Genomic DNA, 17,881 nt, shown 5'->3' with positions numbered 1-17,881 from the left:
GCTGATTCCACTGGTTTCTTGTCACTAGAGGGCGCCGTGTCACACATTGTACAGTTTTTATATTATTACATCATGTGGTTGCAAAGAAAATCAGCGGTTTTGAGTCTGCTTTTGTCATGTGCAGTGCAAGTAAGTTATTTTTATTCATAACTTAAGTAAATATATATAAATATAATATGTAAATATATTTTATGTGTGTAAAATAAACAAGTTCTTTTTTTAATATTATTTTTTTAGGTCTTTTGAGAAGTTGTTCCTTATTAAACAAATCTCAAGGTAAATTTTAAACACAGCCTACCATTTCAATAAATATTTATAGTATAATAAATATTTCTATTTTGTAATGCTTCTGTCATTGTTTTCATCCCAGTGTCTTTCAAACCTGAGCTTATGCAGAGTTGAGTGAGGAGATCAGGCTTTGGAAATATTCATGCTTGTCTGTAATAGGTTTGTAGTCATTCTGTTGAAGGTGAGTCATGTTCACTGAAATGATCTGGGGATATTGGATCCTTTTTCCATCTGCCTACAACACAAACACAGTTTTAACTGCCAGATACTACTCAGCTGATCACTAAACTGATCCAAGAGTCCTTTGGGCCTGTCAATCTCTCTTCTCTTAACTGCTCACGCGCTTCTCTCTGCCAGTATCGCTCTCTTGCGACCCTTAACATAATCAACAGATGAAACCAGCCCATAATCACGGGGAGGCCACGATAAACCTCGCATAAATCTGTCCCTGCTTTACAGTCGTTCACTACACAAGTTAATTTGTTGTTTGACAGGTGCCGTGTCAAACCTATAACCACCATGTGCCCTTGACTCTGTCTGTCTCTGTGAATAGTGTTAGGCTCCCATTAAACTTGCCAGTTTTGTGAGCGGTGGCCTGCTGGGAGAACAGATGCTGCTGTCTCAATGGCTCCTCACACAAGTCACTTCACTTTCAGCTGCCTATGCAGTCGGCATCTTTTTTTGGGTCATTTGTTAAAAAATGTTTAGGCTAAAAGAATTAAACAACACATATAATACATAATTTATTTAATGTGTGTATGTATATATATATATTTTTTTTTTTTCCACATGGCAATTATTTATTTATTAGTTAGTATACTTGCATTTTTTTTTCTAAAGTAAAAGCAGCTTTTCTTAGTGGACAAACATTTAAATTCCCATTAAGGACTTTTAAGTCGCAAATCACTATATGTGACCAGTTATTCAAAAATGCCCTACTTATTATATCATCATTTCATGTGGTTGTTTTTTGGACATAAGAACTGAACATAAAAATAAAGCGATATACCGATATTATTATTTATTTATTTATTTTTTGTTGCGGAATCCACCAGCAATCAAATAATATACTTCAAAAGTAAAGTACAGAATGACTTTTATTCTTGTAAAACTTCTTAACTTCCTCTCCAGGTAATTGCAACAAGAACGTGTCTGCCAAATATGTTATATATACTTTTTTGATTGATTTGAAGTTAATTTCAAGCAATAAAAAAAAAAATATATATATATATACACACATACATACATGCATACACACACACACATACACACATACAGTATATATGTAAACGCACACACATACATATTGACACAATATAAAAACATAGAACAGTTTATCTCCCATATACATACACACACACATATATATATATATAATGTATACACACACACACATATTCACATACATACACATACACACACAGTATATATGTATACACAAACACATACATACACATACATTACCAATAATAACTATGCACATATATATATATATACACACATACAGTATATATACACACACACACACATATATTCACATACATACCTAAACATGCATTACAAATAATTACTATACACACACACACACATATATATATATATATATACATACACACACAAACACATATATACATATACACGTCTACCTGTACACACATTACACTTTTGGTACATATATCCACATATTTACACAAATAATACTTGCTTCAAAAGGGAGTGGAAAAAAGTATAACTTATTTGCTCCCACCCCCAATTCCTTCCCTCATATTACCCCATATATACCACATCATTAACTGTTAAATTAATAATAATTTATTTGATATGATATTATCTATTTAATATTATAGTTTCTTACAATTACATTATGACCTGTGTGACTTTCACGTTGTTATTTGCATATTTATTTGTTTCAGTTGTTGTATTTACTCGCTCGACTATAAAAATGAGGTCACAAACTCTTCTCAACATGCAGATCCTTTAAATTTGACCCAGCAACTACGAGCTCTACATATAACCACTCGCTGAGGCGTCATTGTGTCATTGCCGATCCATTTTTACCCTCGTAAACCATAACCGTATGTGAAAAGGCATTTACAGCTTGCCGCTATAAATATTCTCGTAAAATACTTTTTACACTATACTAATAATGTCCATGACAGCCATTTTTTTGCCATCTTTTTTTTTGTTTTGTTTGAAAGTCATTTCCACCAGAATGTCATTTTCAACACGCATCAAATTATGAATGATGTTTAATATCACTCTGACTTAAACATTTATAGAATAAATTAACTGACTCCTTTGTCTTGCTAGGGAAAATTTCACTGCTAAAATTGTATGATTAAATTTTATTTTTAAATCATATTTTGACACTTTTTTTAATTGGGGGAAAAACTGTTGTGGAAATGACGGCACAGTTGAGGGACAGGATTTTCATAGTTAAGATTGAAAGTCGTTTGAAAAGTGAGACAAGTAAATGGCGGCGTAACACAAGGTTTCTACGAATGTTTTGAATGAAGTGCTTCATGCGCGGCTCCACCTGTCGTTGTGGTTAGGACGGTTTCTGAGGGTTTCTGTGCGCAGTTGTCCTGCTGATGTGGAACATTTTGTCCAGCGCTTGCAGTTTCAGTGTCAGTCACTCTCTAAACAGGATCTGCTTTCCTACAAGTCAAGAATACTCTGGGATTGTGACAGTGAATGTCACACACGTCTGCAGGTGGTTAATGAGGGGCTCCGCAAGAATCCAATGGAGATTTTGTGCAATTGCTGTTCATTATTCAAGACACCAACAGTGGCAAATTAAAAATCTTTATGCTTACATGTATATTTTATTTATTTAAAATCTATCTGTCTGTCTGTCACTATATTGCTAGGTATATCTTGCTCTTATCTATATATATCATTCTATCTATCTCTCTTTCACTCTATCACTATTGTTACATCTATCATTCTATCTATTGTCTATCACTCTATCTATTGCTCTATCTATCTATTGTCTTTCACTATCTATCGCTCTATCTATTGTCTATCACTCTATCTATTGTCTATCACTCTATCTATCGTTCTATCTATCTATTGTTATCACTCCATCTATCGCTCTATCTATTGTCTATCACTCTATTTCTCTATCTTTATATTGTCTATCACTCTATCTATTGTCTATCGCTCTATCTATATATTGTCTATCACTCTATCTATTGTCTATCACTCCATCTATCGTTCTATCTATTGTCTATCACTATCTATCGCTCTATCTATTGTCTATCACTCCATCTATCGTTCTATCTATTGTCTATCACTATCTATCGCTCTATCTATTGTCTATCACTTTGTCTATCACTCTATCTATCGTTCTATCTATCTATCGTTATCGCTCTATCTATTGTCTATCACTCTATTTCTCTATCTATATATTGTCTATCACTCTATCTATCGCTCTATCTATCGTCTATCACTCTATCTATTGCTCTATCTATCTATTGTCTATCACTCTATCTATCGCTCTATCTATCTATTGTCTATCTATCACTCTATCTATTGCTCTATCTATCTATTGTCTATCACTATCTATCGCTCTATCTATCTATTGTCTATCACTATCTATCACTCTATCTATTGTCTATCACTCTATCTATCGCTCTATCTATCTATTGTCTATCACTATCTATCACTCTATCTATTGTCTATCACTCTATCTATCGCTCTATCTATCTATTGTCTATCACTCTATCTATCGCTCTATCTATCTATTGTCTATCACTATCTATCGCTCTATCTATCTATTGTCTATCACTATCTATCACTCTATCTATTGTCTATCACTCTATCTATCGTTCTATCTATCTATTGTTATCACTCCATCTATCGCTCTATCTATTGTCTATCACTCTATTTCTCTATCTATATATTGTCTATCACTCTATTTCTCTATCTATATATTGTCTATCACTCTATCTATTGTCTATCGCTCTATCTATATATTGTCTATCACTCTATTGTCTATCACTCTATCTATTGTCTATCACTCCATCTATCGTTCTATCTATCTATCGTTATCGCTCTATCTATTGTCTATCACTCTATCTATTGTCTATCACTCTATCGTTCTATCTATCTATCGTTATCGCTCTATCTATTGTCTATCACTCTATTTCTCTATCTATATATTGTCTATCACTCTATCTATCGCTCTATCTATCTATTGTCTATCACTCTATCTATCGCTCTATCTATCTATTGTCTATCACTCTATCTATCGCTCTATCTATTGTCTATCACTCTATCTATCGCTCTATCTATTGTCTATCACTCTATCGCTCTATCTTTTGTCTATCACTCTATCGCTCTATCTATATATTGTCTATCTATTGTCTATCACTCTATCTATCGCTCTATCCATCTATTGTCTATCACTCTATCTCCATCTATCACTATAACTATATTGTTCTATCTATCATTCTGTTTATCTATCACTCTATCGCTCTACCTATTGTCTATCACTCTATCTATCGCTCTATCTATTGTCTATCACTCTATCTATCGCTCTATCTATTGTCTATCACTCTATCTATTGTCTATCACTCTATCTATCGCTCTATCTATTGTCTATCACTCTATCTATCACTCTATCTATTGTCTATCACTCTATCTATCGCTCTATCTATTGTCTATCACTCTATCGCTCTATCTATCTATTGTCTATCACTCTATCACTATCTATCACTCTATCTATTGTCTATCACTCTATCACTCTATCTATTGTCTATCACTCTATCACTATCTATCACTCTATCTATTGTCTATCACTATCTATCACTCTATCTATTGTCTATCACTCTATCACTATATTGTTCTATCTATCATTCTGTCTATCTATCACTCTATCTCTATCTATCACTCTCACTATATTGTTCCATCTATCATTCTATCTATCGCTCTATCTCTATCACTCTCACTATATTGTTCGGTCTATCACTCTATCTATTGTATATCACTCTCACTATATTGATCCATCTATAATTCTGTCTATCTATCGCTCTATCTAGTCTATAACTCTATATCTATCGCTCTATCACTATATTGTTCCTACTATATTGTCTATCGCTCTATCACTCCATCTATCATTATATGTCTATCTATCGCTCTGTCTATCTATTGCCTATCACTCTATCTATCTAGCGCTCTATCTATCTGTCACTATTGCTCTATCTATAATAATCTATAATATGTCTATTGTCTCTATCACTCTTATCTATCTGTTCACACCAGCTATTGCTCGATCTGCCTATATATCATTCCATCAATCATGCTATTGTACTATATATCCACCCTTCCATCTTTCTATCTGTCATTATATCTATGATGTAAAATGACAGATTGGCTCATTAACTCCTTCTGTAGTGCGAATTAATTATTGCAGGTTTCATTATTATGTGCATTTCAAGTTTCAAACAAATTCCACCGACTCCCCAAAGTCTGTTATCCAGGATGAACTTGAACACATCTTGGTTTCATTGAGAAGATCTCGTTCCCTATTTTTAAAATCAAATTGTACCCAAACACAAAATTCTACAGCCAGCAATCCAGATCTCCAAAAAATCCAGTACAGTTTTGTGTCTGGGACAGAGACTCTCAGTCAGCAGTTAATGCTCCAGAGCGTTACAGTGAGAGAATCAAAGGCTTTGCACATAGACGTGCAACAGGGGCCTCTTTGTGCCCCGCAAAATGTTAATGGTCGGAAATGTTAATAATCTGCGCACGGGGGTCTGGCCTTTGATAATCTGTTGACGAAACTGATCCGGCACTTTTGAGTGACTGGCTAATGGCATTCCTCACACTTGCTCTATCATTGGCTGGAGAGAGAATGAAAGTGTACGGCAGCCTTCGGGGACTCCCAAATGGTCAAGTGCCTTTAACGTCCCTCTTCCTGTCGTATTCCTCCAGCCCTCATCCCAGCTTTACCACCAGCCCCTTCGAGCACACTTTTTTTTTATCTGCATTTTTTTTTAGACTTTTGAAGGTCTGGCAGAAGCTCAGTGAGAGGGCGCGAGTGGGCTAACTTTCATTACCGCGGTTGATCCCGGATTCACTGGAGGGCGATTCGTAACTGCACAGAAAGACAGGACCTCAGTCGGGTTTCACTGCAGAAAAACCTCCTGCAACTTTTCGGGGAGTGACTCATTGGATTTTCCTGTGGGTAGAAAGTTGTTTCTACCATGAACCAAACTTGGGACAAGGGTGTTTTTGAGAACGGACAGTCAAAAAATCCAGGGAATGTTGGGAAAGCTTGCGCTGAGCACCTCCAGAGGTAGGGAATGTGCTGCTGTGGGAAAAGTCGTTTGTGTTGCATGCGTTGAAGATGTATGAAAATCGATTTGTTAGCAAGTGTTTCGTCCCGTTTTTGGGGGATTAAATCACACTTAAGTAGCAAGTACAGTATCTAAATGATTGAAGTGGCACAGTTCCTCAAGACAGGAATGATGGATGGGTTTGATGAGTGTAACTTTTGAGTTGTTTGCCAAAGTGTAATTCCACTGCGATTCAGAGCTGTATTATTGTAGCCACAAATCTCCAACATAAACCGTTATCATTCCTCCTGCTTATTCCGTCATGCTTTTGTCTCATAACAAATGTAAACATGCATTTCTATAGATTTAAAGTGATATAAATGTAATATAATCAATTGATTTTGTTTTTTTTTATTACATCTTTTTTATATTAAATTATTTTATTTTTGTAATACTCATTCTCATTTTACATTTAAACTTACTAATTTATATTCTTACTAATTTTTCTAATACTGAAAATATATTTATTTGGTGTAAACCGTTTGTTAAAAAAGTTAACGGGACTGTTAAGTGTTGGGAGAAAAAAAGCTCTATAAATAAAAGCAAACTAATAAAGGTTGTTAAATGGGATGATTGTTAGCACTCCTTACTGATATTTTCAGCATAATCAATAGTATTTATTTATTTTAAAACTGACTGTTTGAGTTTGTGTTGAGAATAGCTACAGAATTTTTGTAAAATTAAATTTACGATTAGTTTAGTGGTCCCCAAAATGTACCTTTTCATACTCTGAACTTTTAAAATAGTCGTAAAAATATTTTATTTTAGCTGTAAATCATCTGTAAATCATAGCTCTAGTAATAATAAATTACTATTTTAAACTAAACGTTTTAACTTTTTTTGAAAATATTTATGCACTTAAACTCAATCTCTTGTTTATGAGTTGATAAATGATCTAACTTAAATGACATGTCTATTGCAACATTTTAACGTTTTAAAACACTGCTAAAACACAAAAAGGACTTTTTAAATGTTTTATAATGTAGGATATGACCGCAGATAACTATTCCCTTCATGTTGAATCAATTATGAAGAAAATAAATGGAAATTGGATAAAATGATGAACTTGGGTCTCCACAGTCAGTCAAGCACATGCATTTGGTCCCAGTGAATGTTTTCAGCAGATGTTACTTGTGACACTGCTATTTGTTTACACGGCTTGATCAGTGCTGATGTGCACATAAGTGATGACCACATTCCTGCAACATGCCTCTTTATGAAATCACTTAACACTAGTCAAAATATAATGCTAATTATGCAAAAAACTACTGTGCAGTTAATTTATATTTTTGATAATAAGCATTCTTGCAAAGTTTAGATGGGTGCATTTGCAAATCGTGTGCAGAAAAGTTTATTTTGCATATGTCTTGCACATTCACTAGTGTTTGTCAGTTTAACTGCTATGTAACTAGCTCTAGTACAGGCGAACAAAATTAGCCCTGTAAACGGGACGAACATGGCAGTGATCTTCAGTGTTCAGTGCAGCCTCTAGTGTCACCAGTGACTGACGTATAGAATCAGGCCACTCTTCCGTGTGAGTTACTGACAGAAATGTGGATGCCGATTATGTTGCAGCGTTACAAAGGTGTCCAAGTATGGACATGGCGTCCACTGTTTCTATTTTAAAACATTCTCCGTTTTTGCACAACACTTTGTATGAGTATGTCCGCCAAAAATATGCGGACATAATTTCTTGCTAAAAATTATGAACAAATGCAAAAGCTAGAGAACCAATGAAATATTAATAATGTATTGTCCAATAAAAGCCAGATAAATGCCTTAACCAAGAGTTTTGTTCTTCTTTCATATTTGTATTTAAAAAAATGTTTTATTTTTACTCATATTTCTGTGGTTTCATCGAACTTGTATGGTCATTTAAAAATAAATATCCCTTTATACATTTATTTATTTATTCATTATAGATGCATATGTTGAGATAATGTTAGAAAATTGAAAATAATAATAATAATAATAATTCTCTGCAACAATAGGGTTTAGTAAATATGAAATGTGCCGTGGTTTGTTGTTTTGAAGAGTAATTATGCAAAAATTGCTGTTTATAATTGAAGTAAATTTTCATATACATTCCAAAAATATTTGATGAGGAAATGAAGTGTTTTTGTGCAGTTTAGTAAATCTGTGCAGTTAAAGTGTATTTGTGGACACTTTTAATCGAAAGTAATCCTGCAGCATCAAGCCAATGCTGTTACGGTGTCATTTTAACTGTTACTATTATAACTTTGTGACTTTGTTTGAGAAATCTGTCATACGAAGTCAGCTTAATTGTTTTACAGTCCATTGCATATTGGCTCCTGCATTTAATGCATGAGATCCTCAGCTCCCCGCGTGAAGCTTTTCACAGCCAGCGAAAGGTCGTGGGCTCTGACCGTGCGGTGAAAGATGGGGCATTTTTGATGGATTGTTTTTAAATGGCACAGTGGGCCACAGCATTATGACTGGTATTGTGTCGGTCTTTTTCCCCCCTCATCCGCCATGGTGTATCGCTCCCTCTCTCTCTCTTCTCCCATATATCCCTCGTCAGCTGCTCTCTCTAGATCACTCTGCCAGCCCGACCTAGAGGGGGAAGTTTCCTCGTACCCCCGGGAACATGAGGCTGATGGGAGTCACAGACGCCATTCTGAGCTACAGCGCTTCTGTTTTTTTTCCGGATACTTTGGTGTGAATATGACCCTGGAAAGGTATATTGTGTTAATTTCCACTTTTTTCCACAACTGTCGTGGTCTTTGGTGTTGTTTGCCATTTGAACAGTTGGATCTAGAGGTTTCAAGCACCGTATAGAGCAGTAAAAGTTTTATACTTGTTTCTTAGTGAAGGCCTGAGCGCTGTGTTGACCTTGGTTCTTCATAGCGTGCGTGTTTGCTGGTATTACCAGGGATGCTTAAATCACAGCTGGGAAATATGTTGTGAATGCCTTCGTCCCTTCAGCTCTTAAGACTACTCGGCTATTCGGTTGCCTTTTGTCATTAGTTTCATGTCTATGCGCTCATGAATCAGTGTGGTGACACAATGCTCTGTGGAAACAGATGTGTTTTGTGCTGTTTGATGTGTCGATGTGGCAACAGAGGCCTGAGATATGTCTTTGTTTTCATTCCTGGAACAACATTTATGACAGTTTCCTAACTAACTTTAAACATTTTTAAATGGTGTACTGACCCCTACCTTTGTTCAATTAAAAAGGGGATATGGGATATCCAACTGGCCTATTGAAAACTTGGTAAGAAAATGGTAGTTTTGTTTCTTTTTACCCCATCGTACAAATGTCGAGCAACACTTTATGGATTTTGGGAATGACTTCCAAACATAAATTTGCTCTTAATGTCCAAAAACTCTTGCCTGATAATTGTATGATTGGGTATAAAAAAACAAAACAGAAAAACTACCATTAGCTTAGCAAGTTTTCAATTGTCAACAAAGATGTTGATTAGCAACCAAATAAGGGAGGATTTACACATCTGATGATTGTGGAACAAAAAGGTTTTAGCATAAAATGCCCAGTAACAGAGCGACAATGCTTACATTAGCTTTATAATCGACTTGAAAAGTCATCAAGGAACCAAACTTAGAAAGAAAAACACTGCAATGCTAGCATCTTCATGAAATTTAAGAACTTTGACACATTAATTAATTTTATTCGTTTTAAACTATCTACATGCCACCACCTTCATGTGATGTTGGCAAACCTAAAAAAAAATCATGCTTTCATTCATTGTCATCTTCTGATATCTCAGATTATTTTAAATTGTAATTGCTGCAGCCAAAAGGTTCTGACACCAATTCTAAATTGTGAGTTTCAGACAGTGTGACTGGTTTCCTCCTGTTGCTTGGGTCACATGACAGTTTATTCAGGAGGGTGTGATGTCTCAAATATCAACACTCGTCCTTTCAGCGACCATAGCACGGGTGCTGTCAGCTCCTTTGATCGATGGACGCTGGTAAAAACTGAATGGCCATTAATTATCGAAACCAGTTTGGTTGGTGAGGTTGGTTGCATTTGGGAAGTGTCAGTGTTTGGAATGACATTGGACACATGTTGCTGTTTTCTTCACGTTCACACACAAACGTGACTAATACAGTGTGAAAATATTTGTCTACAAGGCACCACGTGAGCCTGGTGAAGAAGTGCGAGGCTTTGCCCTCGGTGGGTGTCAACCACTGTCAGCCTATTTGTGGTGACACTTATTTGTTTCCATCTTTGTAGAATTGTGGGTTTCCTGCTGTGGTGTTCTGGCCTCTCAGCACGTGTGTTCATTGCTTCGACATGTAGAAGTAAATGGGCTAATCTTTATGTTGAATGTATGACAGTCTTAAGGCACCAGCAACTTCTGCTATTTCACAGAAAGGGAAATGCGCATGGTTGCCAGATTGCAAATGTTAAGTAAATCGTTGGGTAGAAAACGTTAGCCTGGCTCCGCCCTCCTACTTCCGCTCAATTTTCATTTTCCTTCAGTACTACGTCTGGGATTGTGCTGTAGTCTTTGGTTTTCTCCGATCGGGCCAATCAGTGAACAGAGGGAGTGGCTGAGAACGATGACGTTGATGTCGTGCGTTATTTTGAGTTGTAGTTCAGTAATGGCAATGGAGAAAGATGCGAGCGAAGCTATTCGGTCCGTTGTGGCAACGCTGCCGCATATCAAGAAGTTAAAGCCGGAGCAAGAACAATTTTTGCTTAGTTTTGTTGGTGGCCATGATGTTGTGGCCCTCCTCCCCACGGGGTTCGGGAAAAGTTTGATTTTCCAGCTCGCTCCGTTAGTGGTGAATGAGTTGGCTAAGGTGAACGCTAGGGATGCAAAGCCGATAGTTGTTGTCGTCTCCCCTCTTGTTGCGTGACATACGTCACGACCAAACGTTAGCTATTGTTTATGGCAGATCCAGAGTGACTCTGGGCAGATCCAATAGTTTTAGACTTCAGTAGAGTACCCACCTACAAGGAAGTTAACGCTTGTCAATAGCGATGTGAGACTCTATGTACAAATGAAATGTACGAGAGTCTGGTGGGACCAGGATAAGAAAACGTGTCCTTTTAACAGAAAAATTCTGTTTGGGGGATTTAAATTCTTGAAATCTGGCTACCGCAAGCACGAAAGCTCCTCTTTTATTCGACAAAAACAAAATGATTTTGCTAAAGTTTTTGTTTTTTAAACTACTTTTAGTCTCGTCCTTTCTCGTCAAGGATTTTGCATGTTGATATAGGCTAGCCACAGTTATTGTTTAATATTGTTTAGTCATCGTCTCGTCTTGGTCATGAAAAAAAAGGTCATCACCGAAAAATTTTCGTCATACATTTCATTAACGAAATAAAGCGTCGCTTCCCTTACATTCATAAATCCCATCCCGTGGCCTCATGGGATAGTAAAGTGTCCATCGAATGTGCACTTCAGAATCTCGCCAGAGAAAATAGGTCATCCGGGGACTTTTCTCCTGCTGTTTTTCGAATGCTATGTATTCTGACATACTAATCTTTGGCGTATTGTTTTTCACATACTATATAGTAGGGAAACATTCAATTTAATTATTATTGATAATTATCATCATCAATTATTTATTCAATAAATTATTTACTTTTTGACAAAAACTGAAAAGCCAGGTTCATGACCTGGAGGTCCGATGACTTCAGTGTATCAGAGCAATTTTTGCCCGCTTGTATATCCATTAATAGCTTAATCAAACAAATTGTGCCGTCTCATCTGCACGTGTTCATATTGGATGCAATTAGAAATGGAAGTCAGCTCTATGAACACCGCTTCACACCAATCCCGATGCGGTTTCCCTTTTGAGAAAGTGCTCAATCTGACATCACCGACAGCTCTATATGTGTTTGATTGAATTATATGCAGTAAGCACTGCTGTATCGGCACTGTAACGGCAGTCCTGCTGTGTGCCGAACATATGCTGAGAACACGTCGGCCAAGTGTAAAGGTCCCTGGGTAAACATGGTCTAAAATTAAAGAAGGTGTTTATCCGAGTTTAATTGGACGTCTGTCCCTGAGCAGAATCAAGGCACGAGGCAGATCTGCTTATACACTAGATTTAGCCTTTATTTGATTGTTAAAGTACAAGGTCCTGGATTGGCCCTGGCACACACTAGCACGCCCACTTTTGGCCCGACAGTGGAAACACGGCTAATGACTGTATCTGTTTTCCCCCCAACCTTTTTTTCCCCTTAACATCCCAATCAATATGCTCAAGTGCCCCTTTATTCATTTCCAAATCATAGCTGTTCCTTTTAACTCCATTATATTATCCTTCTTTTAAAAAGGAAATTCTGTCATAATTTACGTTCATGCCAAAGCTGTATGCTGCTATTTTACCATAGAATACAAATATTTTATTTATTTTACTCTCATTTTATAGTGCTCGGCACCGTCTTAACGGATTATATCAAGTTTACCAAGCCGTTGTGCAGAATTCCACAGATTTTCTCTTCTAAAATTAGCAACTTTATACTTAAAACAAAAATATTATACTGGATGCCATTATGATTAATATTATTAAAGTCACCTTTAAACAACAACAAAAAGTCAATACTGATGGTAAAAATAATATTGAGCCACCAAGTAATGCAAATTTTAACAAACTAGCCTGTACACATTATACAATTTTCTACACTGTTCTATACAGTTTTCTTTCTGTAAAAAGGAGCTCTAAAAACTATGTGATTAATCATGATTAGTCATTTAACCCACTGATTAAATATAAGTATACAAATTAGTATTTTTAAGTTGTATTGTCTGTATTTAGGTGCATGCACCCCTGTTGAGAGTCAGTGCTCTAGCTAATACAGAACATGGCCTGTAGGAAAATTTAATCTGAGATGTATAGTTACGCATTGGCTTTCGTTGCCAGACAGTAAACCAAAGGAAACTGCAAATGTGCATCTTATCAAAATCTCACACCGGGAGGACACTTAATGTGATAGGGACAACATTACTATCAACCAGTCAGATTTTAGGGTTAGTGTTTGAGGCATACATTGTTGTGAATGATTACTTTTTCTTTCTGTGTACTAATGAATCATGCAGAACACCAGAAACATGTATTGAGACAGTAAATAGGCTTAGTTTTGTGTTCATGTTGACTTTAATGGCATTCTGTGTGGCGCTTCCCCCTCTTTTCACGTAACTAACATATCACAGACTTTTGACAACAGCCCGTCATGCCTTAATGCCAGGAATGTGTACGGTTTCTCTCCAAAGACTTTGAAATATCTTGCTTAAAGCTCAGGGTTGCACAGATGCTGCTGCTCAGTGTAGTGTGAGTAGTTTGTAGCATGTGTGTTCACCATAAAGGCATTTTGCTTTCATCTATACGGTCATCTCGTGTTTAACCATCTGGCATGTTTTTTTTACAACCTGTAGCTCAGTTGTTCATTTTGTGCCATTGCACCATCCTTTATGATGTCTGTAGTCATTTTATAGTATATAGCACCAAGGCACAGATGTAAAACCAAACAAAAATATTGAAACTTAAATGAGGAACCGTTTCTAATGTATAATAGTTCTGTGTTAAAATGGGTTTAAGAAAATATTTAAACATAGAAATATTATACATTAGTTACTGTTCTGTTCCTCATTGAAGTTTCAGTATTTTTCAGAGACAATAAGCAAGCCAATTAGAGGTAAAGTGTTTGGGTTTTTTTTCTTTTGAGGATTCCAAACAGCCCAACATAGCAATGCTACAGCCAATAGCATGAGTTTGGGGCGGAGCTATCTCTGTTTCCCTAACCAATAGCATACAGAGTCTTTGAGGAAAACCCTGTTTGAAAACAATTATTGCGATTCCATTACATTACACATTTCAACGTTTAAATTATACAATATAAGTTATATATTTTAAAATTATATTTAATTACATTTGATAATTAAAACTATTAATATAGAAACTCAAATTCTCAAGCTTGTCTGAGATTCAGGTTGATTGTGATTCATCTCAACTAAATATGATTGTGAACGTTTTAATTACAATTATCAGTGGGTTCTCTGATAAATATACTTGACACCATCACAGGTTGAGAATAACTGTTAGCCATTTTGTTTCTGCTTGAGGTAGATTGAATTCGCAGTGGGTAGCGGTAGGGATTTCTGAATGAAATCTTTATAGGGTATAGTGTAGGCTTGTAAGTGTTCAGGGTGTTAAGTGCTCTGGTAAATATTCCTTTCATTGATTTCAGCTTTATGGCGTTTTCACACATTCATTATTCTCAGGTTTTCAGTATACCATAAAATGGTCCAGCTAAAACACATGTGGCCTTTTCAAAGAAAGTTCATGGGTCACAAATGTGCTTTTTTCAGAAAACAACCCAAGGAAAGAAGAGAAATCTGTCAGGTTTTTAGGGAATCTATCAAGTAAAGCTTTTGAATGAGCATCAATGGAGGAAGTTGCTTTTTAGGCCCAGATGGTGTAGTTATAAACAAGAATTTGGTAGAGTTTGGTATCACTAATTGGCACATTTAAAAGGGACACCTGTCTAGATATCTACATAATTTTTTCTGTCTCCAGCTCTTTCCTTATGTTCATATATGGTGCTCATTGACACTTCTTAAGAAAGCTAAGATGTTACAAGGCCCTAAATTCACGGTTTATCAATCATCTTTCCTTCAAACCGTGACGTCGGGAGTGATCTGTGGTGTATTAAGATACAGATCAACATACTATATTGGATGAGTAGCCTTCTTTTTCCATTTTGAGCCAGTATAAGGTTCAATCACATCTGAAACGGAGACGGGTCTGCTAGCTGATTGCACTGTGGGGTCTCGTGGTCTGGCCAGGTGCTTGGTGTATAAATTACCAGGCATGGCAATGCCCGCATTTCACCAGCAGGTGTGCTGAAGGGAAGGGAACAGCAGGGGTCAATATATAATTCTACTAGTCACCATTTGTAATTTTAGATGCTAACTGCTGCCAATGTTAATGGATAGCAATGCCTGATATTCCTCATGGACTAACAGCGGTGTTCGTCTCTGATCATGTGACCTGGCCCGGCCTATAGTGCGTGTACTCTGTGACCGACATTTTGTTGACTTGCTGACAGTTGAAAATAGGTCGCCTTTCGATTGCTGCCAAGACTGCAGTTGTTGGTAACTATTGTTCAGCAAGTTAGATAAATGAGGAGGATCGAAATACCTGGAATAATTGCCCCATAATCTACTGGTGTCGGCACCTAGACGTTTTTTTTTCTCCGTCATGGCCGGTCACCGCTGGACTGTATTTATGCTCTTTAATGGAAGTTTCTTAAAGGAAATAACTGTCTTTTACATCCGTGGGTTAAGATCACAAAATAAATGTCCAGGTCATATTTCTATCTAAAGGGAAAGACAGAGAGAAAAAAAGAAAATTAGGCATTGTGATTTAAGCACATTTTTCAAAATATCCTTTTTGTAATTAAAAAAATATATATATAAATAAGCAATATGGTGGATAAGCAATAGTTACTAAGATAGGATTGATCAGTAGGCTAACATTTGTGTCAGTTGTCTTCACAATGCAGAAACCTTAATTGTATTAAAGCCTCATTTTATTTATGTAAAGTATCTTATTCTGGAGTCAAACAGGATTTTGTGTAAACAATTGCACATTATTTTTTCAAGTTAAATGCTAACACAAACACAAAACCAGTTGCCACACATACGTATAGCCTCTGAGGGCTTGAAGATTAATTTAGAGGGCACGGTGGCAACAGGCAAGGCATGTTTTACAGACACTTTACAGACCCTGTAACAGCTTGTCTTTCTCTAAGACTCCATATGATCTTCCTCGTAACACAAACCCATCCAGCCATGCCAAAAAAAACTCATCACCATATTAGCAACAAAATTAATAGATGAAGGGATGTAGTAAAGCTCTGAAAAATAATAGACACAACATACTTGTCAGCTCTGCTCAAGAATATTATTTACTTGGACTGTTTATCTTGGACTTATTCACCCAGTTATCATAACTGATTGTTAAACAGGCACTAGCCATAGTGTTAGAGTTTAGTTTTAGTCTATGAAAGTTACAAAGTTCTACATATTAAGGACTACAAATACAACAATGATGCAAGTTTAAGTGCTTGGCGAAGTAGCATTAGCATAGTAGTGTTAAAGTTTACGTGTTTGTTTAGTCCACTGTGTAACAAGGTTCTAGATGAGGACTTCAAATACCACAAGGACTTGAGTTCATGTGCATGGCAGGGTAGCATTAGCTTAGTAGCATTATCGTTCGTGTGCTTTAGGCCTGGTTTCACAGAAGCCAGGATTAGGTCTTAGTTCAGTCATGGCATTTAACTATATTTTATAAACATGCCTTAGAAAAAAAAACATACTGATATGTATCTTGAGACAAACCTAAGGCACTGACATATTTTAAGATATCTCAGTGCAAGTTGCTTTCAGTTAAACCTGTTCAAACATGCATTTTAGTCTGGGACTAGGCTTAAAGGCCATTACACACTGAGTCCGAAATTTTCGTATGCGTTTTTTCATATTCGTAGTTCAGTGGCTCTGAATAGTCAAAACACAATTCAAACACCATTCAAACTGCTTGCTACGGATGGGAAAAACGCAGAAAATCGAACCCGATTAGATTTTTTTATGACGGACTAAAGTTTCGGATGCAGTGTGCAAGCGTGATTGACAACGTGAGGTCGACTTTATTTTTTAAAGTGCAAACAATTCGGATGCGAATTTCGGACTCAGTGTGCAATGGCCTTAAGCTTTGTCAGTGAAACTGGAGGTCTGTCTTCTGTGCAAATTGTTAACAAGGATCTATATAAGGACTCCAAATACCACAAGGATGCGAGTTTATGTGCTTGACGAATCAGACAACTATTGTAGTCGTTATGCAGAGGCTTGTTGGCAGCTATTGTAAAAACTCATTAGAGATTTTTGAGGGAACACATGGAGAATTTTGCTTTCCAGATTGGCCTAAAATTGTTGCTGTACTAATTGATACTATTTTTATTTTATATATATATATATTTTTTTTTTTTGACATTCATGTTTAAACAAAGAAAGCCTGAATTTACATTCCCAAACTGTTTCCTACAGGTCTCTACTGCAGTATTTTGCGACAGCTCCTTTCTATGAAGCTTCTTTTCTGACACAATCTCATTGGGCACCTGCCAAACATTGTTTGTTTCGTTTAACTCGGTGGGTAAGCCAGCCTTGTGGTTCTGGTGTCATTAGCTGAATTTGATAAGATGACAAAAAACACTATATTTTCCCTCTGAGTGGATGACATCTGCAGGTTGG

The 17,881-nt window shown here is 36.4% G+C and overlaps 1 protein-coding gene across 1 annotated transcript in view; it reads left to right on the top strand.

Moving 5' to 3' along the window:
* The first annotated feature begins 6,355 nt into the window (after positions 1–6,355).
* Positions 6,356–17,881, top strand: part of rbm20 (RNA binding motif protein 20) — a 68,097-nt gene continuing 56,571 nt past the window's right edge. The window contains exon 1 of the mRNA XM_077226887.1: positions 6,356–6,592. Coding sequence (XP_077083002.1) covers positions 6,501–6,592 — 92 coding nt within the window. The 5' untranslated portion in view covers positions 6,356–6,500. The remainder of the gene's footprint in view (positions 6,593–17,881) is intronic.

The sequence above is a fragment of the Siphateles boraxobius genome, unplaced genomic scaffold, assembly GCF_051911475.1.
Source record: "Siphateles boraxobius isolate OS27281-9 unplaced genomic scaffold, OSU_SipBor_1 13, whole genome shotgun sequence".
Classification (NCBI taxonomy): Eukaryota; Metazoa; Chordata; class Actinopteri; order Cypriniformes; family Leuciscidae; genus Siphateles; species Siphateles boraxobius.
Note: the sequence above shows the minus strand (reverse complement) of the source record. Positions and strands in the feature narration are given on the sequence as shown.